Source organism: Anolis carolinensis, unplaced genomic scaffold (assembly GCF_035594765.1).
Source record: "Anolis carolinensis isolate JA03-04 unplaced genomic scaffold, rAnoCar3.1.pri scaffold_14, whole genome shotgun sequence".
Classification (NCBI taxonomy): Eukaryota; Metazoa; Chordata; class Lepidosauria; order Squamata; family Dactyloidae; genus Anolis; species Anolis carolinensis.
Window position 1 is genome coordinate 8,611,593 of NW_026943825.1, and position 27,597 is coordinate 8,639,189.

General features: G+C 37.4%; 1 protein-coding gene across 2 annotated transcripts in view; it reads right to left on the reverse strand.

Annotated features, from left to right (window-relative positions):
• The window catches only part of pacs1 (phosphofurin acidic cluster sorting protein 1), a 64,614-nt gene that overhangs the window by 17,784 nt on the left and 19,233 nt on the right, over positions 1-27,597 (reverse strand). Inside the window, exons 6-20 of one of the 2 annotated variants that reach the window (XM_008121044.3) lie at positions 24,884-24,975; positions 23,005-23,085; positions 22,711-22,767; positions 19,994-20,154; positions 16,151-16,244; positions 15,916-15,996; positions 15,709-15,827; positions 14,085-14,223; positions 13,723-13,827; positions 12,086-12,192; positions 9,933-10,087; positions 9,159-9,269; positions 8,827-8,929; positions 7,843-7,885; positions 3,148-3,190 (exon numbers count right to left, since the gene is read on the reverse strand). In XM_008121044.3, coding sequence (XP_008119251.2) covers positions 3,148-3,190; positions 7,843-7,885; positions 8,827-8,929; positions 9,159-9,269; positions 9,933-10,087; positions 12,086-12,192; positions 13,723-13,827; positions 14,085-14,223; positions 15,709-15,827; positions 15,916-15,996; positions 16,151-16,244; positions 19,994-20,154; positions 22,711-22,767; positions 23,005-23,085; positions 24,884-24,975 — 1,491 coding nt within the window. Of the gene's footprint in view, positions 1-3,147; positions 3,191-7,842; positions 7,886-8,826; positions 8,930-9,158; positions 9,270-9,932; positions 10,088-12,085; positions 12,193-13,722; positions 13,828-14,084; positions 14,224-15,708; positions 15,828-15,915; positions 15,997-16,150; positions 16,245-19,993; positions 20,155-22,710; positions 22,771-23,004; positions 23,086-24,883; positions 24,976-27,597 lie in introns of both variants that reach the window. The other variant, XM_003227729.4, reaches the window with a different exon arrangement.

Below are 27,597 nucleotides of genomic sequence, written 5' to 3' on the forward strand. Positions count from 1 at the left end.
TTTGCTTGTTCGAGCCATGGTATCCCCAATATTACATGGTATGTGGCAATAGGGGCTATCACAAAGGATATTCTTCCTCCCCATTTGCCTATTTTGCATGGAACTCCCCGTAATTCCTTTGTAGATACTTCCCCAGCAGCGACTGATCCATCTAGTTGCGAAAATGCAATTGGGGAGTCAAGTGCCATCTGCTGGCGTTTCAGCGCTCCTGCTAATTCTGGGGTTATAATGTTCCTAGAACACCCGCAGTCTACAAACGCCTTGCAGGTGGCCCGATTTTCTAGCCCCGAGAGGCAAATTGGTACTACTATCATGCGTTTGTCCCGACTCACCAATCTTTCCGAAGATTCTGGGGCCTGCACCTCCTCCTCCGCACGCCTCCCGGTTTAGGTTTGTTGTCGTCTCCTCTGGAGGGAATCCCCGGCCTCCCTCCGGGTCTTTCTTGCTTCCTCGTTTCTCCTCGACCTCTCGCCACCGGTCTTTGCTGGCCGCTGCTGCTCCTGAAGCGCTTTACTTGTGCCAGGGTAGATTCGACGCGCCCCGCTAGTTGAATCCATCCCTGGAGCGTCTCGGGGTCGTCTCTGTGCGCTGCCCAGCTGAAAATCTCGGGGCGTAGTCCCTCTTTAAATAGTTCCACTTTGGTTACTTCAGACCACTCCGGTACCCTTTCCGCGAGGTGGAGGAATTCCTCTGCGTACTCGGGCACCGTTTTGTCCCTCTGTTTTATTCCTTTCAGCTGGTCTCGAGCCCTCAATTGCTCTAGCCGGTCTCTGAACCGGTTCTCCAGTGCGGCGAGGAAGCGGGGCACTGACCTCAGGCATGGGTCGCGTCTGGCATGCAATTGCACATACCAGCTGGCTGCTCCTCGCTTTAGTGTGTTGCCGATGGCTCGAACCCTGCTTGCTTCGGAGGGAAATGTGTGTGCGTTGTCTTCCATGTATCCTCTAATGCTAATTAGAAAAAAGTTCAGTTCCTCTGATTCCCCTCCGTATTCCAGCTTGAGATCTTCCCTTCTAGGCATCCATTCTGCAGCCCTTTGATATTGTCTGGGCGGCATGGGGAAGGGTTGCATCAGGTTTCCTCGGGTGGCTCCTTGGAACACGCCGCGCCCCACTCCGGTGGTCATCCTGCGCGGCTCCTGGAAGTCTGCCGCCGCTGTTGGCTCTTCCGCCCATCCGCATACTGGCCTAGCTGTAGCCCCCTCATCTCGCCTTTCCTCGTCGTACGGCACATCCTCCTCCTCTTCCTGGACCCCCCGCTCCTCTCCGCCTTCGTCTGCGAATCCACTGGACCCGATCCCTGGCCCCAGTGGCCTTTCCACCCCGACGCCCATTCGGGGGGTTGGGAGCTCTGTTGGAGACGGCGGCCTCAGGGTCCCCAGGGCTCGCTGACGCTCCACTTCTCGCGCCATGCTGTCCCGGAACTGCAGCTCCTGCCAGTATTCCTCATCTCCCTCGTCCCTTGCCGCCACGGGGCTCTGCGTTGACGCCCGCTGGCCCCTCTGGCTCCAATCTCCTTCTTTGCTTGGTTCTCTCTCGGCGCCATATCGGCTGGCCTCCTTCTGGAGATTCTCTTCCAATAATGGCACCAATCTCCCCACGGTTTCCGACAGCCTGGATAAATTAGTTTCCAGGATGGATAACCGCAGGGCCACGGTCTCCGGCATACTTCCTCCAGATCCCCAACTGGTTTCTGCAGCTGCAGAGACGCCTCTTCCGAGCCTGGGAATTCTCTGGGTCACGCCGTTCGGCTCGGGGTACCCCGTAGAGGAAGCTATGGCTTGCAGCGTCTCTTCTCTCTTCGGCCGGGCCCCTTGCAAAGGCCTCTCTGCCTCATTTGGGCTTTGATCTTCTTCCTCGCTCATTATCACTTCACTGCGAATTCCGCAGGAGGGTGAGAAATGGGATTCTCGACTTTAATGTCAGGCTTACTTCAAAGGACCAGTCTGAACGCAGATCAAAGACAGCTGCTCTCAAACACAATCTTTATTGAAGAATACATGACTTTGGAAAAGTCGAGAATGACCTAATGTTTACATACATCTAATTTTATCACTTCTGATGCAACGTAATATCACACGCAAATATCATCATCAAACCCCACCTTCTGGATCACATTTCCACCAAGGTTTCTATCCCCCCCCCACTACAGCAATTATAATTGTTTATACTTTCACCCCTGAGTTCCCAGGCTCATTTTATCTTCTCCCGCCAGGTGCTCGCATGTTTATGTTATGAAGTCAGATTCAGGGCTTGGAAATTCAGCCCTGGGATCTGGCTGCATGACACTTCTTTCTTAATTAGAACTTTGGGAATATGAAAATAAAATCCTGCCAGAAGAACAAGCCGGCTTCAGATCAGGAAGATCCACCATGGATAACTGTTTTGTCATAAACCACCTAATATATAAACATCTAAAAAGAAAGAGCAGACTTTATGTTGCTTTCATTGACTTAAAAGCAGCCTTTGACAGTATCAACAGAGAGCTCCTATGGCAAAAATTAACAGTACATGGAATAGACCGTAGACTACTACTCCTGGTCAAAAGTTTATACTCCAATAACCATATCCACGTTAGAATGGGAATCAGTGGTGCCTTGACAAAGAAAATAGATTCTTGCAAAGGTGTAAGACAAGGATGTTTATTGGCCCCTTTACTTTTCAACCTTTATATCAATGACCTGCCAGAGCACCTCAGCAGCCCCGAGGTCCACATGCCTAAAATAGGTAACAGACACATAAATACCCTTCTATATGCGGAGAGAAGCCTCCCACAAGGATGTAAAAACATCAAAACATCCGGGCGTCCCCTGGGCAACGTCCTTGCAGACGGCCAATTCTCTCACACCAGAAACAACTCAGGTTGCTCCTGACACGAAAAAAAATATTATATGGCATCGAATGTTTGCCTTATATGTATACAATGTGATCCGCCCTGAGTCCCCTTCAGGGTGAGAAAGAAGGGCGGAATATAAATACTGTAAATAAATAAATAAATTCAAACTGCCGACCTTTTGGTCAGCAAGTTCAACAGGTCAGCGGTTTAATACGCTGCGCCACCGAGGGCTCCACATTATCCAAGCAAATCACCCTGCTCAAGGATGTGGAGCAAATGACATGGCTTTGTTCACCATGAGGTGTTCCATACCTGTCGCTGCAGGAGAGTCTTCAATGAGGCCCACTTTAACTACCTACAGAAAGGATGGGAAAGAAAGAGAAACAAAGGGCACTTTTATTTATCTCGTGTCAAAAGCATCTATATATATAAAAGTGTAATGAAATTTCGGCCTAGGACAAAACAACAAAACTACATATCCCAGAAACACTAAACTTGGCAGCACAACCCTTCATCCATGCCTCTACGTTCATACAACAAAAGAAAAGAAAGATAAAGTCTTAATTAGAGGGAGAGGAATAATTGTTTTTATCCAATTGCTGCCAGTTAGAAGGCTAAGCTCTGTCCACTTGCTTTCCTAGCAACCCACTCAGCCCAGGGGACAGGCAGTTAGGCCTCACTTAGGCCTCTTCCCCACTGCCTATAAAATACAGATTAGCAGATTTGAACTGGATTATATGGCAGTGTAGACTCAAGGCCCTTCCACACAGCTATATTACCCATTTATAATCTTATATTATCTGCTTTGAACTGGATTATCTTGACTCCACACTGCCATATAATCCACTTCAGTGTGCATTTTATACAGCTGTGTAGAAGGGACCTCATATAATCCAGTTCTAAGCAGATAATATAAGATTATAAATATTCAGTAGAATCTCACTTATCCAACTTATAAACAGGCCGGCAGAACGTTGGATAAGTGAATATGTTAGATAATAAGGGATTCAGGAAAAGCCGATTAAACATCAAATTAGGTTATGATTTTACAAATTAAGCACCAAAACATCATGTTATACAACCAATTGGACAGAAAAAGTAGTTCCATGCGCAGTAATGCTATGTAGTAATTACTGTATTTACAAATTTACCACCAAAATATCGCAATGAATTTAAAACACTGACTACAAAAACATTGACTACTAAAAGGCAGACTGCATTGGATAATCCAGAACACTGGATAAGCGAACGTTGGATAAGTGAGATTTTACTCTACCTTTACCCTTTACCTTAACTACCACCAATTCCTCAATAATTTATTTACCATACCACCATACTTCGCCACAGCAACGCATGGCCGGGCACAGCTAGTTGCATAATAAATAAGTTTAAAAGCGACAAAATAAAGGAATCACAAACAGCTAAACAGTTTTAGACCAAAAGTGGGCAACAGCAATTGCATTGTCCGTAGCTTTAAGCAACTCCTCCTCCGTGCATGAGGCAGGGCATGGTGGGCAAGCATACATATGCCGAGTTGTTTGTTCAGCTCCACAGTCACACAAGGTGGAGGATTCCTCCAGGTAGTGCCACTTTGCCAGGTTGTCTTTTGATCTGCCCACTCCGCTTCTCAGTTGGTTTCATGGTTATGTAAGTAGAAAGCACACACTTGTGTCCTGGCAGGGTTAGGCTTCAGGTGGTTCTCTTTGTAGTAGCTGGAGAGATCTTTCACGGCATTCGTGAGTTGGTTTTCAACTGTTTCAAAATCTTTTGCTTGTGTTGTTAGGCCCAGGTCATCAGCATATATAAAGATCTTTGTGAGTGGTGCTTGCGGCTGATCGTTCGTGAAGATGTTAAACAAGGTCTGTGCAAGAACTATGCCTTGGGGTAAACCATTCTTTTGCCTTCTCCATCTACTTTTCCTGCCCTGAAACTCCACATCGAAGCTGCGGTTTTCCAGGAGGGTCTGGACAGTTTTTGTAAAGTCAAAGTCCTAGGTAATATGCAGCATTTTTCTATGTTGCACCGTGTCATAGGCTGCCGTAAGGTCCACAAAAACTGTTCCCGTGATGCAGCCTTTCTCATAGCCTTCCTCGATATGCTCAGGCAGATGAAGAATTTGACTTGTACAGTTTTTCCCTGGTCTGAAACCTGCTTGATATGCAATAAGCTTAGGTTCGATGACAGGTCCTAATCGATTTAACAGCACTGAAGGTGAAGGTAAAGGTAAAGGTTTTCCCCTGACGTTAAGTCCAGTCGTGACCGACTCTGTGGTTTGGTGCTCATCTCCATTTCTAAGCCGAAGAGCCAGCGTTGTCCGTAGACACCTCCATGGTCATGTGGCCACAGGCATGACTTCATGGAGTGCCGTTACCTTCCCGCCGGAGCGGTACCTATTGATCTACTCACACTGGCATGTTTTCGAACTGCTAGTTTGGCAGGAGCTGGAGCTAACAGCGGCCGCTCCCGCCGCTCCCGGGGTTTGAACCTGGGACCTTTCGGTCTGCAAGTTCAGCAGCTCAGCGCTTTAACGCACTGTGCCACCAGGGGCCCAGTGAACTATCCCAAAACAAAACCTGTCATATATTACAGAAAGTAAAAAGAAACTTTATTTCAAGGCCATGTTCTGTATTATAAAGGCAACAGTGCAACCATTTTACCTAATCTGTGGCTTTCCAACCTGCCACAGGTTTGCATTCTCACTATCTCTGATTCTGCAGATATTAGTATCTATCTACATGGGGCTTGGAAAAAGTAGTTTCAAATGGTGCATTTGAAGTTTCCCCATCGCTGGTCACAGCCTGCTGAGTCACCCAGTTGCCTAGTTCAGGTTGACTCAATGTCTCTGGTGCTTTAAGAAGCAAAAATGAGAGACTTTATGCAGCTGAGAATGCCGGCTTTATTTTCTCGGCCAACAATGTGTTTCCCGCTAGAGGACGCTCATCCCTTTGCGGAGAAAGAGTGGCCTCCAGTGGCCAGCATCCGGCATGTTTATGTCACGCTAACAAATAGCAACAAGCTGCCCTTAACCACGAAGGCCCTCCCCTGCGTCAAAGCAGAAGGTGATTTCGAACATCCAGTCCAACATGTTTAGTTCAGTGGAGGGGAAAGGAAGGTTAGCTAGCGGCGGTCTGAAATGTCAGGCAGAAATCTATGTGGAGAAAAGAGACCGTCTTTCTCTATGTAAGATCCATTTATTGCTGCTCTAAGAGAAAGGATACATATGACAGAACAAGCTGAGGAGTGGAAATGTGGAGCACGTATTGTTGCACTGCTCTTTTTACCAAAACCTTTAAAATTTTAGGAAGTTTACTAGGGAGATCTGTACGGTTTTATGTACAGATCTCCCTAGTATGAAGCTTTTCACAGAAATAATCATGAAACTATTCACAAAAATGTCACAAAATATTCACAAAATTATATACCCCAAAATATTGACAAAAACCATCATGAAACGATTCGGAAAAATATTCACATAAAATATATACACAAATATATTCGCAAAACATAGTCACAAAAATCATCATGAAACTATTCACAAAATCATTTACGCAAAAATTATGCACAAAACATATTCACAGAAATACTCATGAAACTACAGTAGAGTCTCACTTATCCAAGCTAAACGGGTCGGCAGAATGTTGGATAAGCGAATATCTTGGATAATAAGGAGGGATTAAGGAAAAGCCTATTAAACATCAAATTAGGTTATGATTTTACAAATTAAGCACCAAAACATCATGTTATACAACAAATTTGACAGAAAAAGTTGTTCAATACGCAGTAATGTTATGTTGTAATTACTGTATTTACCAATTTAGCACCAAAATATCATGACATATTGAAAACATTGACTACAAAAATGGCTTGGATAATCCAGAAGCTTGGATAAGTGAGGCTTGGATGAGTGAGACTCTACTGTATTTGGAAAAATATTCGCAGAAAATACACACACAAAAAATATTTGCAAAACATAGTCACAAAAATCATCATGAAACTATTCACAAAATCATTTACACAAAAATTATGCACAAAACATATTCACAGAAATAATCATGAAACTATTTGGAAAAATATTCGCATAAAATATATACACACAAAATATTTGCAAAACATAGTCACAAAAATCATCATGAAACTATTCACAAAATCATTTACACAAAAATTATGCACAAAACATATTCACAGAAATAATCATGAAACTATTTGGAAAAATATTCGCATAAAATATATACACACAAAATATTTGCAAAACATAGTCACAAAAATCATCATGAAACTATTCACAAAATCATTTACACAAAAATTATGCACAAAACATATTCACAGAAATAATCATGAAACTATTTGGAAAAATATTCGCATAAAATATATACACAAAAAATATTTGCAAAACATAGCCACAAAAATAATCATGATATTCACAAAAATTCCTTTGGCTGACCAACACCCCAAAATTACAAAATTGCTAGCTTTTGTGCAGCAGCAATAGCTTGTTGGCACAAGATGCTGTCACAGTCGTAGAAGGCTTTATTATTATTATTATTATTATTATTATTATTATTATTAATAATAATAATAATAATAATACATTATTTCTAGACCACCCTCTTTCCCCAGAGGAACTCAGGGCGGTTAATATACATATAAATGGCAAACATTCAATGCCACAATTTCTTCACTAATATCAAAGTATAAAATGACAAGAACATACTCATTATAATAAAAATGATAATAAATAAATATAATAAAAATAATAAAAATGAGAAAAAACAATAAATTTAAACATGACACTTGGTAAAAACATTAGTGCACAGAGCAAGCGTATACCTGGACCGATTTAAATGACCAAGTTGCTGAAAATGTTCAGTATTAGTTGTAGTTTATTTATTTCAGTATTTACCATTGTCAACTTAGCATATAAATGTTTAATACCATTTTAACTATCATATTCAATATTTTTATGTGCAATTATGGAGTGAAATATCAAAGTAATCGAGACTTCCTTACCCCAATGAAAGGGATGAACTTCTGGTAAGAATCTTCATCTTGGCTGCGGGCAACGGAAACAGAAATTAAAATCGAACAGATAGGAAGGAGGTTTTTTTTCTAAGACATAACGTAACATAGGACCAAACGGATAGGGCCTTACATCCAAAAACAAATAAGGCCCTTCTCAAATAACCCAGGCACCGCAAAAGAGTCCCGGTGGTGATGGGCACACTGGGTGTCGTGCCAAAAGATCTCAGCCGGCATTTGGAAACAATAGACATTGACAAAATTACGATCTGTCAACTGCAAAAGGCCACCCTACTGGGATCTGCATGCATCATCCGAAAATACATCACACAGTCCTAGACACTTGGGAAGTGTTCGACTTGTGATTTTGTGATATGAAATCCAGCATATCTATCTTGTTTGCTGTGTCATACAATAAAAGAATAATATATTAACCAGGGTACCGCAATAGGGTCCCTAAGATATAATGGCAGCATAAAATCTGGTAAGGACTGCAGGTCTAATTATTATTGTTGTTGTTGTTATTATTATTTATTATTATTATTATTATTATTATTATTATTATTAATTAATAATAAATTATTATTATTATTATTATTAATAATAATAATAATAATAATAATAATAATAATAATAATAATAACATCACACAGTCCTAAACACTTGGGAAGTGTTCGACTTGTGATTTTGTGATATGAAATCCAGCATATCTATCTTGTTTGCTGTGTCATAAAATGTCGTTATGTCAATAATAATACAGTAATAATAATAATAATGATGATGTATTAACCCGGGCATGTCAAAAGGGTCTCCAAGCTAGAATGATGATGATGATGATGATGATGATGATGATGATAATAATATATTTATTACTCGGTTCTCCTTTCGCCTCGTATATTATACTGTACAAACTATATTATCCAGTTCAGCTCACTGACACGAAGCCAATGGCAGAGAAATAAAATAGAAGCTTACAATTTGTGTTTGCAAGTCAGCATGGCCTCGGCCACAGGCAGCTGGTGTGTCACGTTGGCTCCGTTTATGTACTGCATGATCCGGCCAACCACATCCAAGGAATCTGAAGAACAATAATAATAATATCCCACAGGTTATGTAATTGTTACGAACTTTATTTCTATGCCACCTTACTCAAGGCGGCTAACAACCACATGTTGAAGAAAAACACTGATCCATTGGTTTTGCTAAGGTCAGATGGATGGAGAACATTAGGTGTCTGTGGCCCTAGCTTGCACTGCTATTGCTTTGGAGTATCAAGCCAAGATTACCTCCTGACAACCCACTCTTACCAGTTGCAGGTGGCTCAGACTTGCTGAAGAGTTCTCTCCAGGCTGTATCCAGAAACATCCCGCTGTATCTACTATCCACAAGACCCATGTACTTGGCCACTGGGTGGGAACCTAGGGAAGAAGACAAGATCGGTTCCTATAACACAAACCATCAGTATTTTTCATCAGATACAATTTTAGGCCATTCTTATAGTTTTTTTGTGCGGAATTCAGATTTGTGTGTTATTTTTTCTCAATCACATGTGCTTTTTGCGATTAATTGAATAATTAATAGATTTACACACTGATGACAATTAGATTCTAACAGATTGCATTAATTATTCAATTAGCCTCATTGCAAAAACAACACGTGATCGAGAAAAATTAAATACAGATATGAATTCAGTGCAAAAAAACTCTATAAGAATGACCTAAAATTGTATCTGATAAAAGTGTTAGTTGACTTGTGATTAGATTCTATTGATTGATATCAATCAGTATGTAAATGTATTAATAATTCCAACAAATATAGTAGTAAAATGGTGTCCCCATATATAAAAAAGGCAAAACCAAGGGTCACCTTTTAAGTTTTGTTTTGGTTATAGTTTTAAGCCAGGGACAGTTGGAGCTGTCAATGCAGAATCCATTGATATAGAGGGCTGGCTGTATCAACATTGTTTTGCAATACAGTAGAGTCTCACTTATCCAAGACTCGCTTATCTAAAGTTCTGGATTATCCAATGATTATTTTTTTTATCCAAAAAGAAGTCAATAATAATAATAATCTTTATTTACCTAGTGGAATGATAAGGAACCTCATGAAGTTCAGCCAGTCTGACGTCTTGTTTGCCAGTTGCTTGACGAAAAATCTCAAAATGGAGCTGAGATAACTCTGACCTCCCACAGACACCACCTTCACGGGACGCGGCATGGAGGAATTGCAGTTGCAGCTGGCAGGGGGAAAGAAGAAGCATAGAGCCATGAAAACAGTGGAATCTGCAGGTATAAACCTCTGTCCCTGACCTTGAAAGCAAAGAAGGTCACACACAAAACGCCCATGCTATCCACGTACAACTCACAACATGCCAAGGACCAGAGCTCTCCTTTGGAAAAATGGAAATACCGTATATACTCGGGTATAAGCTGAGTAGGAAAATGTTACAAAAATAGTACAGAACTCCTGCACAACTTTCATGTTTTTTACAGGGATGAAGGATAGGTGTTGGCACAGTTGTGAACAAAGAGGGGTGTTTAATCATATGATATGGGAGTGTGATTGAGTGCAAGAATACTGGAGAATGACTGAAAGAGAAATCAATAGAATGCTAAATCTACAAATACAGTAGAGTCTCACTTATTCAACATTCGCTTATCCAATGTTCTGGATTATTCAACACATTTTTGTAGTCAATATTTTCAATATATTCGTGATATTCCGACAAACTTTCAATGGGTGAAAAACTCGGGGCTATGTCTGTTTTTATTGTTGCTTTTATTGTTGTTTTTATTGTTTTTATTGTTCTTTTAAAGCCAAATGTACTGTTTTAATCTATTTCTGTAAACCGCTCCGAGCCAAACTGGGAGTAGCGGTATACAAGTTTAATAAATAAATAAATAAATAAATAAATAAATAAATAAAATATTTTGGTGCTAAATTCGTAAATACAGTAATTACAACAGAACATTACTGCGTATTGAACTACTTTTTCTGTCAAATTTGTTGTACAACATGATGTTTTCTGTCAAATTTGTTGTACAACATGATGTCCAACATATTCGCTTATCCAATGTTCTGCCGGCCCGTTTATGTTGGATAAGTGAGACTCTACTGTAGTAATAGTTAATAGAAATGTACTACATGCAAGGATAACAGAAGTGAAGAATACACAAAAAGAAAAAATGGTTGACAAATTAATAGCATGTGCACAAATTGTTTTAGTGAGGGGTTGGAAAGATAAACCAAAATGGGCTCTGACGAATTGGTATAAGGATATAGTTGATATGTTAAAAGTGGAAATCACAAATTGCAATAGGAATAATATAGATAAAATTGAAAAGATTGCAATAATTAAGGGGATGTGGGAACCAGTTAAGAACTATTTAGAAAATGTACAGTATGTACATCAAATCATTATTCTCATCTTCTTCAATATAAATGTGCTTATGTATCCTTTTAATAATAATAATAATAGAGTAAAATAATACATGTAATAATAATAATAATAATGCTAAAGACAGGAAAATAATACATGTAATAATAAATAGAGTAAAATAATAAATGCAATAATAATAATAATATCAGAGTGAAATAATAAATGTATTTTATTAATAATACAAATAGAGTAAAATAAATGTAATACAGTAGAGTCTCACTCATCCAAGCCTCACTTATCCAAGCCTCTGGATAATCCAAGCCATTTTTGTAGTCAATGTTTTCAATATATCGTGATATTTTGGTGCTAAATTCGTAAATACAGTAATTACAACATAATATTACTGCGTATTGAACTACTTTTTCTGTCAAATTTGTTGTATAACATGATGTTTTGGTGCTTAATTTGTAAAATCATAACCTAATTTGATGTTTAATAGGTTTTTCCTTGATCCCTCCTTATTATCCAAGATATTCGCTTATCCAAGCTTCTGCTGGCCCGTTTAGCTTGGATAAGTGAGACTCTACTGTACTAAGATGTGGAGTGGAAAAATTAAGATTGAGATTGATATTTCAAATGTAACTTCTGTAGTTTGTTGTATAAATTGTATGTACAAGGAAGGGAGGGTGGGAGTGGGATAAAACGGCAAAACAACAATAAAAACAAATTATAAAAAAAATAAGAGTAGAAGCCGAGTTTTTCAGCCCCCTTTTTAGGACTGATGTCCAGGGTGGGAGAAAGAAAGAACTCTCGTCTGTTGGAGGCAGGTGTGAATGTTGCAATTGGGGAACTCACTATCGTTGGATCCTTATGAGGATTGCCGAGAGCACTGCTTGCACTTCAATGATGGAAGACGTACAAACCACGGGCTTCTTCTGGTCTTGAAGGAGATCGGCTACATACTGGGAGGAAAAAAGAAGGTGATTAGGAGTCAACTTTTTCCTCTTTTAATCAATGAATCACTGGCCTCAGACAAAAGGTTGGTAACTGAGCACCCGTGCACACCTTGGAGACAAGCCGAACACACCACAAAACAACGGAGATGATGGAAATCTGAGATGTGTCTTGGGCTTGGCCCAACAGGCAAGAGGGGGAAAAATCCCAAAGTGCAGTGTGACAACAGACATGATATTCAGTCTGACAGTCTCTGGTATTTTGAGACAACTCTGTTCCCAATCTTTACCATGTTTTTGAGGACACATGGTAAATAGGACAAAGAATCCCCAAAACTCAGATAGTCACCCTCTCTCTCTCTCTACTGAAAAGCTTTGGGTATGCATTGAAGGCTTTCATGGCCGGAAACACTGGATTGCTGTGAATCTTTTGGGCTGTGTGGCCAAGTTCCAGAAGCATTCTCTCCTGACTTTTCACCGACATCCTCAGAGGTGTGAGATATATTGGAAACTAGGCTAGTGAGGTTTATATATCTCCCACCCTGGACCTTCCACAGGAGCCCCTTCTTATATTGTGGTATAATAATATAGTACAAGGGGCCAGGCTGTGGCGCAGGCTGGTGAGCAGCCTGCTGCAATAAATCACTCTGACCATGAGGTCATGAGTTCGAGGCCAGCCCGTGGCGGGGTGAGCACCCGTCAATTAAAAATAAAAAATAGCCCCTGCTCATTGCTGACCTAGCAACCCGAAAGATAGTTGCATCTATCAAGTAGGAAATAAGGTACCACTTATAAAGTGGGGAGGCAAATTTAACTAATTTACGACATTGGAATGAGGAAGTGCAGTCACAGTGGATGATGAAGCAGCTGGTCCCCCCTGTGGCCAGAATCAAACATCCCCTCAGAAGAAGGTTAAATTGCTTCTGCGTCTGTCTGTCTCTGTCTCGGTTCTATGTGTATATGGGCATTGAATGTTAGCCCTATATGTATATAATGTGATCCACCCTGAGTCCCCTTCGGGGTGAGAAGGGCAGAATATAAATACTGTAAATAAATAAATAAATAAACAATATAATAATATATAATAATTGTATATTATATATGACATGTAATATTAATAATAATATTGCAGTATAGTGATACAGTACAATATAATAGTATATAATACTATTATAATAGTATAATAGTATTACAATACCGGTAACGCAATGGGTTAAATCGCTGAACTGCTGAACTTGCGGACCGAAAGGTCGGCAGTTTGAATCTGGGGTGTAGAGTGAGCTCCCGCTGTCAGCTTCAGCTTCTGCCAACTTAGCAGTTTGAAAACATAGGTACCACTCTGGTGGGAAGGTAAGGGTGCTCCATGCAGTCATGACCTTGGAGGTGTCTAAGGACAACACCAGCTCTTGGGCTTAGAAATGGAGATGAGCACCAATCCCCAGACTAGACTTAATGCCTTTACCTATGTATAATTACAATAAAGTTATTCTATTCTATAGAATGGAACAGAGACTTGACAACAATCAGCGTCCTTGTTACCTGACCCTGCCAGTCAACAGCATTCACAAGGATGATGTTTTCTGGAAGCGCCGCATCCGACACGAGGATTTGATTCAGCTGATCGTAAACAATCTTTCGAGGAATCTGTTGGGGAAACGGCATGGTTTTTAAAATATAAAACAGATAGCAATGGAAATCTCAACTCTTAGAAGTTGAACCTCAGCTCTTAGAAGAGTGAGCCCCACTGTGGAACAATTAAGAGGAAGACTTTTTCCTGTTCTTTTCATCTTTTAACGCTATGGTCTCATGATTCAGAATGGAAAAGGGGGCTGCTAGTCCCTGCCCAAAATGAGGCCAGAAGAGGTTAAGACACTGTGCCAGAGACTTGAGATGCAGGTTACCTGTGTGCTGTGACCCAAGTCCGGTGACCTTTCGCTGTCTGAGCTGTTGGTCCTTTCGCTGAGAGGCTTTGAAAGCTGGCGCTCCTTGAGCGGGGTGCTCCGTTTCTGTCGGGGCGTGTGTGTGGCACTGTCCATTTTGCTGTCGCAAGTACAGGACAGACGGCATTAATCGCGTGAGTGCAATGGCAAGTGACCATGGAAGAGTTGAGTTTTAGCTAGGAGAAAACACTGAGCTTCGCGCCTTAAAAAATAAAACGTATTTTATCCAAGGCAACCGCATGGGATCTCACTAGATTTCAAGAACAACTGACTATACTTGGCAATAATAATATTACAGTAGAGTCTCACTTATCCAAGCTAAACAGGCCGGCAGAAGCTTGGATAAGCGAATATCTTGGATAATAAGGAGGGATTAAGGAAAAGCCGATTAAATATCAAATTAGGTAATGATTTTACAAATTAAGCACCAAAACATCATGTTTTACAACAAAATCAACAGAAAAAGCAGTTCAATATGCAGTAATGTTATGTTGTAATTACTGTATTTACAAATTTAGCACCAAAATATCACGATATATTGAAAACACTGACTACAAAAATGGCTTGGATAATCCAGAAACTTGGATAAGCGAGGCTTGGATAAGTGAGACTCTACTGTAAAATTATTATTATTATTATTATTATTATTTATTTCACTAGATTTCAAGAACAACTGACTATACTTGGCAATAATAATAATAATATTCTAGTTTTATATATATGTATATATATGTACACACACACACACATATATATATACACACATACAATATAATTTACAATAATATATAATAATTATAACATATTGTATATACATATAATATTCAAAATTGGCAGGGGGTTGGACTGGATGGCCCATGAGGTCTCTTCCAACTCTATTATTCTATGATTCTTTGATTCTATTTTAATACGATATAATACTAATAATACAATATAATAATATTAATTATATATTATATTTTACATGTAATATTACTAATAATATTACAATATATTGATACAGTACAATATAGTAATTTATTGCCAGTATTGTACTATGCTAATAATATAATATTGTATGTAAATTTAATTTGTAAGCTGCTCTGAGTCCCCTTCAGGGTGAGAAGGGCGGCATATAAATGCAGCAAATAAATAAATAAATAATATTAATAATATTTTATTTATAACCCGCCCTATCTCCCTGAAGGGACTTAGGCTACCCTTTTTCACTGCATAACAAACTCCAGTCTAAGGATCTCAGCACTTTCTCCCCATCAAGACGGTTGATTAGGATCAGATCTCAAATAGCTGCTCCTCCTGTCACCTCATCTACTTTTAGACAAATCAGCCATTACTAATAATATTACAATATAATGATATAGTACAATATAATAATTTAATGCTAGTATTGTACTATGCTAATAATATAATGTTTTGTATGTGAATGCAATTTGTAAGCCGCTTTGAGTCCCCTTAGGGGTGAGAAGAGTGGCATAGAAATGTAATAAATAATAAATAAATAAATAGTTATCAGGGAATCCTGAATTCTAAGCAATTTCAGAGATTTTTAAAAGCAAGTCTCAAAACCTGAGGCATAATTACTTACCTAGGTGAGGCCATGTTCTGAAGCTCGCCCTTGATGCTCGTCTTCATTGGGGTCTTGACTTTTTCTGGGATGATTAATGTAGTTGTGGAGTCCCCAAACGTGTCCTGCTCATTGCCATCCTAGAGAAAAGCAGAAGAATTAATCTCTATGAGAAGAACAGATAGCTGAGGATGCCTGCCACCAGTGACGGGACAGAAGGGTGCTTACCAAAGTCTCCGTTTCATTGATACTGTCATCTGCATTTTTATTCCTGTTGGATTTCATTTTGTCCCCAATAGATACTTCCATCTGGATACATAGCAACAAGAGAGAAAGAAGAAGAAGAAACAAGGAACAGAGGCAAGCTGTTTATGCAATTCATTAAACAATGTATTGCAATTTATGACATCTTATTCGTTAATGTTGACTTGGAAAATGTCTGTCTCGCCTCCTGCCTACTTACCGGACTGGTGGCATCTTTGCCAAGGCTTCCTTTGCTATTAAGGCTTCCAATTTCAGTCTGGGAGCTAGACTGAGACATTCCCTCAAAGAAAGGCCTGAAACAGAACAATAATATTATTTATTTATTAGCGACATTTATATCCCGCCCTTCTCACCCCGAAGAGGACTCAGGGTGGCTCACAAGTCATATGTATATACAATATATTATATTATTCATATAGCACAATATAAGCATATATATATGTATAATATAACATAATAATACAAATAATACAATATATATATATATATATAAAATATGAATTATATATATATATATATATATATATATATATATATATATATACCGTATATACTCGAGTATAAGCCGACCCGAATATAAGCCGAGGCACCTAATTTTACCACAAAAAAACCTGGGAAAACTTTGACTTCAGTATAAGCCAAGATATCAATAAAATTACATTAATTGAGGCATCAGTAGCTTAAATGCTTTTGAATATTTACATAAAGCTCAAATTTAAGATAATAATGTCCAACTCTGATCAAATCATTATTCTCATCTTCTTCAATGTAAATGTGCTTATGTATCCTTTTAATAATAATAGAGTAAAATAATAAATGCAATAATAATAATAATAATATCAGAGTGAAGTAATAAATGTATTATTAATAATAATAAAAATAGAGTAAAATAAATGTAATAGTAGCAACAATAATAGAGTACAATAATAAATGTAATCATACCAATAATAATAGAGAAAAATAATAAATGTACCATATATTCTCGAGTATAAGCTGACCCAAATATAAGCCAACCAGGACCCTCACCCGAGTATAAGTCGTGGGGGACTTTTTCAGTCTTAAAAACAGGGCTGAAAAACTAGGCTTATACTAGAGTATATACAGTAAGCATATATTATACAGTACAGTACAGTATACAGTACATACATTTGTATACATACAGTATACAGTACATACATTTGTATACATACAGTATACAGTACATACATTTGTATACATACAGTATATACATATATACAGTAGAGTCTCACTTATCCAACATAAACAGGCCGGCAGAACGTTGGATAATAAGGGGGGATTAAGGAAAAGTCTATTAAACATCAAATTAGGTTATGCTTTTACAAATTAAGCACCAAAACATCATGTTATACCACAAATTTGACAGAAAAAGTAGTTCGATACACAGGTACTGCAGTTATTTATTGTCTGATCTTGACAAAAGGGTAACAGAGCAGGTGGCCAAATTTCTCTTTTCAGCGGCAAAAAGCCGTAAGTGCTTCATGAAAAACCTGTTGAGAGTATAACAAAGGGTATCTAGGGGACGTTTTACTAATCGGTAATCAGTTTTTGTTTTAGATTATAAAGATAGCCAAATAACCAATAGAGAATGGAGACACTTGTTATTAACATAAGCCAAATGCAATGTCATAAATTACTCAAATGTTGTGCTCCATCAATGTACTGTAACTTGATCCTAGCCAATGGTTTGTTGACCGAAATAGGCTACTGACTGATTGACTGAGCAATGCTATGTAGAAATTACTGTATTTACGAACTTGGCACCAAAATATGATGGATTGAAAACACTGACTACAAAAATGCGTTGGATAATCCAGAACGTTGGATAAGCGATTGTTGGATAAGTGAGATTCTACTGTATATACAATATAATAATACAAATAATACTATAATAATAATATAATATGAAATCCAGCATATATATCTCGTTTGCTGTGTCATACTATGTCTTTGTATCAATAATAATAATAATAACAACTTTATTCTTGTATCCGGCCCCACCCCAAGGGGACTCAGGGTGGCTCACATGGGGACCAAGCCCAACAATACAGAATAAAGTATCTATATATATAAAAGGGTAATGAAATTTCAGCCTAGGACAAAACAACAAAACTACACATCCCAGAAACACTAAACTTGGCAGCCCAACCCCTCATCCATGCCTCTAAGTTCATACAACAAAAAGAAAAGATAAATAAAGTCCTAATTAGAGGGAGAGGAATAATTGTTTTTATCCAATTCTGCCAGTTAGAAGGCTAAGCTCCGCCCACTTGGTCTCCTAGCAACCCACTCAGCCCAGGGGACAGGCACAGTTAGGCCTCACTTAGGCCTCTTCCACACTGCCTATAAAATACAGATTATCAGATTTTAACTGGATTACAGTATATGGCAGTGTAGACTCAAGGCCCTTCCACACAGCTATATAACCCATTTATAATCTTATATTATCTGCTTTGAACTGGATTATCTTCAGTTCTGTCCGTACTGCCATATAATCCACTTCAGTGTGCATTTTATACAGCTGTGTAGAAGGGGCCTCATATAATCCAGTTCTAAGCAGATAATATAAGATTATAAATATATGTAATAATTACTGTGATATAATAATACAAACAATATAATCTCTAAAATCAGGACAGTAAATAAAGAACAACACTCTGAAAGCATAAGCCACAGCAACGCTTGGCTGGGCAAAGCTAGTATCAATATAAAATACATACCAATCACAGCAATTAATACATCAAAACTATTAAATGCAACATCACAAAATAAAAGAGCAGCCAGTGGCCATGGGCAACATAAAGGCACTTCAGTCTTCAATCTTGGAGGAGGGGGATAAAATTATAATTGTGCGAGGAGTACTAATCACATGGGCCAATGATAAAGTGCAGAAGACTAGGATGTAGGTAAAAATATTTCAACAATGTGGTTGAAATATGGGCAGAAACATGGGGGAGAAGGAGAACAATGAGTGTTTGCAAAAATGCGACCAATGTTTCTCTTACAAGGCCTTCCATTAGCCATTTGCAGTATTGTTTACTTTCTTTCAAAGAGTCAACTCTAACTTCAGGCAGCAAAGTCAAGGGAAATCTGTCATTGCAGAAATCTGAGTCACATCTAAAATCTCTGAAATCACTTAAAATGAAATAAAACCTCTGTGGCTGGTTCAGTTATCCTTCCCAGGGTGGCAGATAAAGTTTCATTTACAAAAAGGGAAGCCAAGTCGGCGAATGAATGAAGCGGTGTACAATGTCAGGGCGCTAATAGAAAAATGAAGAGCTTGAGGTACATTAGGCCCTTCCCTCCATCCCTATGTGCACCTGTTACTTTAATATTACCTCTTCCTGGTTTCAGTTTAAGACACTATAAGAAAAAATGGGTTCCTGGGGGTTTAACTGGCACTCATGGAATAATAACACTCATGGAATAATAACAAACGCCCTACAGATCGACCATAGCCAACTGTGCAGTTGTTCATGCTAAAGCATTAGCATCATGCTCAAAGAAGAACATTCTTGTTATGAACAACATGCATTTATTTATTTATTTATTACATTTATATCCCAGAACAGCTTACAAATTAAATGTACATACAATATACTATTAGGATAGCACAATATAAACATTAAATTACTATATTGTACTATATCATTATATGGTAATATTATTAGTAATATTACATTTAATATATAATTAATATTATTATAATATTATTAGTATAATATTGTATTACATTATATTATTATAATATTATAAGTATATACAATATATTATATATTTATAAATTATTGTATATATATTATATTATATATATATGTGTATGTAAAATTAGCATAGCATGTTGCTATGGCACAGGAGACAAGATGGAACTATTTTCCTGGCTCTCAGGCATTCAGCCCTCAAGAACTCTACACATTCAGCCTCCAAGAACTCTCCCACAGATGGAGGAGATTTCGAAAGCTCTGTAAAAGAAGAGCATATTAAACTGCGCAAGAAGGCACCCAGCCTCTCCACTTGAACTTACTTGAGTTTTGGCTTTGGTGTGCTGAGAATGCTCTCTGTATCTTCCATCTCGGGGCCGCTGTCACTGGGGTTATACATCTCTAAGCTGTCATAGAGCTCGTCCAAATCCTCCTCGACCTCCCGGATCTGCTCCCGAGAAACATGCTCCAGTCCAAAGCCAACCTGTGTTGAGAAAAGTGTTGCATCAGGACACTCAAGAGTTTCTGCTTTGCAAAAACAGTGTTCCCTCATTTATCACGGGGGTTACGTTCCAGGACACCTGCAATAAGTGAAAATCCGTGAACTAGGGACACTATATTTATTCTATGTGTGGAGGAGAGCAAACCACAGACCACTTACTACATATAATACTAATACGATATAATACTAATAATACAATATAATAATATTAATTATATATTATATTTTACATGTAATATTACTAATATTACAATATATTGATATAGTACAATATAGTAATTTATTGCCAGTATTGTACTATTCTAATAATATAATATTGTATGTAAATTTAATTTGTAAGCCGCTCTGAGTCCCCTTCGGGGTGAGAAGAGCGAGATATAAATGTAGTAAATAAATAAAAATAAATACATTAATATTTATTGAAAAGCCACGAAACAGCGAGGGTGCGAAAAGCGAACCGCGTAGTAGGGTTCTTACACTACTGCTTATTCTTCAAGGTGGAACTAGATGCATCTACTTCTTAAGTTAAACACTTTATATTCAGCTATTTTGAACTGTTGTTGTTGTTCTTGTTTGAACTGTTCTGAAGCAAGCATTTCCCTGTTCTCTTTAACCATTTCACCTTGAAAAATCTGGCAAACGGGGTGCCTTCCTTCCAAGTAAAGAACTATAGTGCTTAAAAGCCAAATATTACCGTATATACTCGAGTATAAGCTGACCCGAATATAAGCCGAGGCACCTAATTTTACCACAAAAAACCTGGGAAAACATTGTATAAGCCGAGATACCAATAAAATTACATTAATTGAGGCATCAGTACTTTAAATGTTTTTGAATCTTTACATCAAACTGTAATTTAGGATATGACTGTTCAGCTGATTAAATCATTATTTTCATCTTCTTCAATGTAAATGTGCTTATGCATCCTTTTAATAATCATAGAGTGAAATAATAAATGTAATAATAATAATAAATGCAATAAAATAATAAATGTAATAATAAATAGAGTAAAATAATAAATGTTGTGAAGGCACGCTGGGGGAAAATGGCTATCTCTAGGTCTGGCTACCCAAGCGGCTTTGGTTTACCTTATAATTATACCTCAAACCCCAAAGTAAATACTCTAGAAGCTGATTAAAGATAACCAAAAATATGTTTATTGAAAACAGGAAACAGTCCTTTTAATGTATTAGAAATAATATGAGGTAAAATCACTGAAATTATACAGAAATAAAACTATATTGATTGAGAATGAAAGCTATAGAGACTATAAAGGATTAACACACAAGCTATGAGGAAAGGTAGGTACTATAGGGTAAGTACAAGGATATGATAAGCACTATCTATAATGACTTTAGTGGTAAATACCAGCTATAGTGAACTATCTATAATAACTCTGAGGTAAACTATAAGGTGATAAGCTATAAGGTAAGTACATTAGGTAAATATGAGACTATGAAGTGAACTATGTTCTAACTATGAAGAAACTATAAGCTCTATCTATAATGGTTATGAGGTAAACTACAAGGTGGTAAGTACACAAAGCTATGGTGGTAAGTACAAGGTGAACTATAAGCTTTGCTATCTTTGAGGTAAATACATAAGCTGTAAGGTAAGTACATAAGGTAAGTACTAGGTGAACTATAAGCTTTGCTATCTTTGAGGTAAATACTATCTTTAATGACTATATGGTAAGTACAAGGCTATGAGGTAAACTGTAAGGTAAGTACGTGATTTATGTTGCCTGTTTGAATTTGCCAGGTCAAAGAACCCAGACCAATTCTAAGACCTATCTCTAAGGTTTTTCTCTGGAATGGCAATTGGAGGGAAAAAAGCCTCTAGAGATTAGCTCCCAGGCTGAACCATCTCATCCAAACCTAAAGGGGAGTCCCAAGCTCCACCCCCAAAATGAGAGCCAATGGAACATTCCTCCCAAGAACAGCAACCAGGAAATAAGCAAGGGAGGGAAAGCCAAGTAGAACAGCACAAATGTACTAATAATAAAAATAGAGTAAAATAAATGTAAAAGTAACAACAATAATAGAGCAAAATAATAAATGTAATAATAATAATTAATAGAGTAAAATAATAAATGGAACAATACCAATAATAATAAAGAAAAATAATAAATATAACATATCATAGAATCATAGAATAGTAGAGTTGGAAGAGACCTCATGGGCCATCCAGTCCAACCCCTTATACTTGAGTATAAACCAACCTGAATATAAGCCCACCAGGACCCTCACCCGAGTATAAGCTGAGGAGGTTTTTTTTCAGTCCTAAAAAAGGGCTGAATAACTAGGCTTATACTCGAGTATATACAGTATTTTAAAGAGAAACACAGGAAACAGAGCAAAAAACAAAACAGAAATTTATGCTGCCTCAAAGCATACATCATGCTCTCTGCAAAATATTCTGATTTTTAGTATTTCGTGTTAGCTCATATACTGATACATTTTCTGAGGATGCTTTTTCTCATGTAAAACCCAGTTTCTTATGAAGAATGTGCAAAATAAAAAGGAAGTGGCACCTTACCTCATCTGAGACCTTGAATCTCTTCAGCAAAGCCACAAACTTCTGCTTAATATTTGGCTGCTGTGAAAAAGAGGGACCATTTACTTGTTAGAAAAGCATCTTTCAAGAAAGTAGAATGCCTTATGTGGCCTATGGCTAATGCAAAAACGGAGAGAACAAGGCTTTTTGAAAAACATAACTTAAATGACCCAGGAGACGAGGGATGGAGAACCTCCCCAGCAATTTAGCATCCCAGCCACAGTATATAATGCACCCCAAGCAGTTGAAATGTGGGCAGAACTCCTCACTACTCACCCGAGTAACTGCAGAAGCTGAGGTCAGTTTCCTCCTAGTCTTTTTCACCTTTCTAAGGTCTTCTTCTTCATAAAACAAATCCTGAGGAGAAAAGACGGCATGATCGACTTCAAAATGCAAGCAGTGTTCAACCTCTGCATCACCGTTAAGGGATTTATATTCACATACAGTAGAGTCTCACTTATCCAACACTCGTTTATCCAACGTTCTGGATTATCCAACACATTTTTGTAGTCAATGTTTTCAATACATCGTGATGTTTTGGTGCTAAATTCGTAAATAGAGTAATTACTACATAGCATTACTGCATATTGAACTACTTTTTCTGTCAAATTTGTTGTTTAACATGATGTTTCGGTGCTTAATTTGTAAAATCATAACCTATTTTGATGTTTAATAGGCTTTTCCTTAATCTCTCCTTATTATCCAAATATTCTGCTGGCCCGTTTACATTGGATAAGCGAGACTCTACTGTACCAATTTGTTGTATAACATGATGTTTTGGTGCTTAATTTGTAAAATCATTACCTAATTTGATATTTAATCGGCTTTTCCTTAATCCCTCCTTATTATCCAGGATATTCGCTTATCCAAGGTTCTGCCGGCCCGTTTAGCTTGGATAAGTGAGACTCTACTGTATATGATATATGTGTGTGTATGTATGGTGTTGTAAATTCAAAACAAGACATAAAAGCATTATTAAATATTTATACATTATATACATACATATGAATGTATGTTTATTTAATATGATAGCATAGATTATTTGGCTTGTAACAGTGTTCAAATTGCAGTGATTAAAAAAAGTCAACTCGATCTTCAAGTGTTTTTCTAAATAAGTAATAGTAATAATGATGATACAGTAGAGTCTCGCTTATCCAACATAAACGGGCCGGCAGAACGTTGGATAAGCGAATATGTTGGATAATAAGGAGAGATTAAGGAAAAGCCTATTAAACATCAAAATAGGTTATGATTTTACAAATTAAGCACCAAAACATCATGTTAAACAACAAATTTGACAGAAAAAGTAGTTCAATATGCAGTAATGCTATGTAGTAATTACTGTATTTACGAATTTAGCACCAAAATATCACGATATATTGAAAACATTGACTACAAAAATGCATTGGATAATCCAGAACCTTGGATAAGCGAGTCTTGGATAAGTGAGACTCTACTGTATTACTTATTTAGAAAAATGCTTGAAGATCGAGTTGACTTTGCTTTTTTTTTAAATCTTAGCAATTTGAACACTATTACAAGCCAAATAATCTATGCTATCTTATTAAATAAACATACATTCATATGTATGTATATAATGTATAAATATTTAATAATGCCTGTATGTATTGTTTTGAATTTACAACACATGCACGCACACGCGCACACACACACACACAAATCGTATAATGCATATATAGACATTACAGTTTGTTATTATTAATGATACATTTCAGGGGTTTGTGGGAATAAAATATCCTCTCAATTTCCAAAGAAAAGAAAAGAAAAACTAAACTGAAGCAAAACTGGTCATTTGTTATGTTTGTCAAATTCTGCCAAACTTGCAAACAGGCCAAAGCACTGACAATAGAAAACTGGCTTGTTAAGGTTGGTGAGTTGGTAAATTAGCAGGTTTTGAAGGATAAATCAACTGAAAATATCTTGAAAGACAGGGAAACTTTTTTTTTTAGAAATAACGAATCTAACAATGTAGTAATTTGTGGTTGTGGTTCATTTTAATGGGATTATTTAGCAGCACCTATAATGGTAGAACAATATTTTTCTCTTCTTCAATGTATATTATGTTGACTGTAAGCATTACAAATCAATCCATCAATAAAAAGAAGGCACTAACCATGTAAACAGAGAAGCTTACCTGCCCATGCAGGGGATCATCACTTCCTTCCTGTTCAGAGGAGAAACTCTCTTCCTCTTCTTCCGAATAGTTATCAATATCCGGGGAACGATCTGGAAGATTATCAGAAATCAATATGCTAAATTTTACTAGTCAATAAAGTCCCAAGGTGTATCACTATGGCATTTATTTGTGGGAATACGGTTTGTAAATCTACTACTTGCATCACTTCCTCAGGGAAAGATGAAACATAGATATATATATTTTAAAAGCTGTCCCAATTTGCTCTTGCCAATAATCTATTCATGTTCTTCCCTATAAAAGAAGCACTATCAATTACTGTATATACTCGAGTATAAGCCTAGTTTTTCAGCCCTTTTTTTAAGACTGAAAAAGCCCCCCCTTGGCTTATACTCGGGTGAGGGTCCTGGTTGGCTTACATTTGGGTCAGCTTATACTCGAGAATATATGGTACATTTATTATTTTTCTCTATTATTGTTGCTACTATTACATTTATTTTACATTATTATTATTATTATTATTATTACATTTATTATTTCACTCTGATCTTATATTATTATTATTGCATTTATTATTTTACTCTATTTATTATTGCATGTATTTTACTCTATTTATCATTCCTGTATTTATTATTATTATTATTATTACATGTATTATTTTACTCTAGTATTATTAAAAGGATACATAAGCACATTTACACTGAAGAAGATGAGAATCATGATTTGATCAGAGTTGGACAGTCTTATTTTAAATTTGAGCTTTATGTAAATATTCAAAAACATTTAACCTACTGATGCCTCAATTAATGTAATTTTATTGGTATCTACTTTTATTTCTGAAATTTACCACTCTCGGCTTATACTGGAGTCAATGTTTTCCCAGTTTTTTGTGGTAAAATTAGGTGCCTCGGCTTATATTTGGGTCAGCTTATACTCAAGTATATACGGTATGTTCACATTACATCCAACACTTTTCTGCTGAAATGGAACAGTTTCTATACTAAGCACACAAACAGGGCAGCAGCCTGGAATTATGACTTCATCTCACTTCCCAGACTTCTCTTTCCCATCTGGTCACTCAAAATATTGCTGGTAATAAATCAGAATATCAGAATAAACTGAGCAAAGAGTCTAAATCACCATCAATTTCCTTAGCAACCATGGCTTTGTGTGTGTGTGTGTTTGTGCTTGCCTAGGCTGCCATTCAGGAGGGAGTATCATAAAATTCCAAAACATACAGCTAAATATAGCAATGTTTGAAGGAATTTGCTTTGATTGTCAAAACAAGGCACAGTGAGAGAGTGAATATTACTGAACTTCCAAAGAACACTGGGGTTATTCTCTACCAAATGACAAACATTCAGAACACCACCTGGGCCGCCAAGGACTGTAACAGCCCTAAAACTGTTTCTGAAGCTTTCATTTGCTTCTGTTGTGACTTTTGGCATCCATGTTATATAGACTAGGACAATCATACTATCAAGAGAGCCCATTACTTTACATGTATGTATCAAAGAACATCCTCATTCTGTTCCCAGGCAGGTTTTCAGAAGCAGCAGCAGCTACTGCTGCTGATATTCTTAATAATAATCTATATATATAAAAGAGTGATGGCATCACGGCAATTCACAAAACAACAAAAGTACAGGCCCCCCCAACCTCAAAATTTGACAACACAACCCATCATCCACGCCTCAAGGTTGATACAACAAAAAGAAAAGAAAAATAAAGTCCTAATTAGAGGGAGAGGAATATTTTTTTATCCAATTGCTGCCAGTTTAGAGGGCTAATCTCTGCCCACTTGGTTGCCTAGCAACCAAGGGACAGCCAGGTTTCAGTTAGGGGACAGGCCGATTTAGGCCTCACTTAGACTTCTTCCACAGATTATCTAATTTGCACTGGATTATATGGCAGTGTAGACTCAAGGCCCTTCCACACAGCTATATAACCCATTTATAATCTTATATTATCTGCTTTGCACTGGATTATCTTGACTCCACACTACCATATAATCCACTGCAGTGTGCATTTTATACAGCTGTGAAGAAGGAGCCTCATATAATCCAGTTCTAAGCAGATAATTTAAGATTATTAATATACAGTAGAGTCTCACTTATCCAACGTAAACAGGCCGGCAGGATAAGTGAATATGTTGGATAATAAGAAGGGATTCAGGAAAAGCCAATTAAACATCAAATTAGGTAATCGTTATACAAATTAAGCACCAAAACATCATATTATACAACAAATTTGACAGAAAAAGTAGTTCCATGCGCAGTAATGCTATGTAGTATGTACAGTAGAGTCTCACTTATCCAACACTCGCTTATCCAACGTTCTGGATTATCCAACGCATTTTTGTAGTCAATGCTTTCAATATATCGTGATATTTTGGTGCTAAGTTCATAAATACAGTAATTACTATATAGCATTACTGTGTACTGAACTACTTTTCTGACAAATTTGTTGCCTAACATGATGTTTTGGTGCTTAATTTGTAAAATCATAACTTAATTTGATGTTTAATAGGGTTATCCTTAATTCCTCATTATCCAACATATTTGCTTATCCAACGTTCTGCCGGCCCGTTTATGTTGGATAAGTGAGACTCTACTGTACTGTATTTACAAATTTACCACTAAAATATCACAATGAATTTAAAACACTGACTACAAAAACATTGATTATGAAAAGGCAGACTGCGTTGGATAATC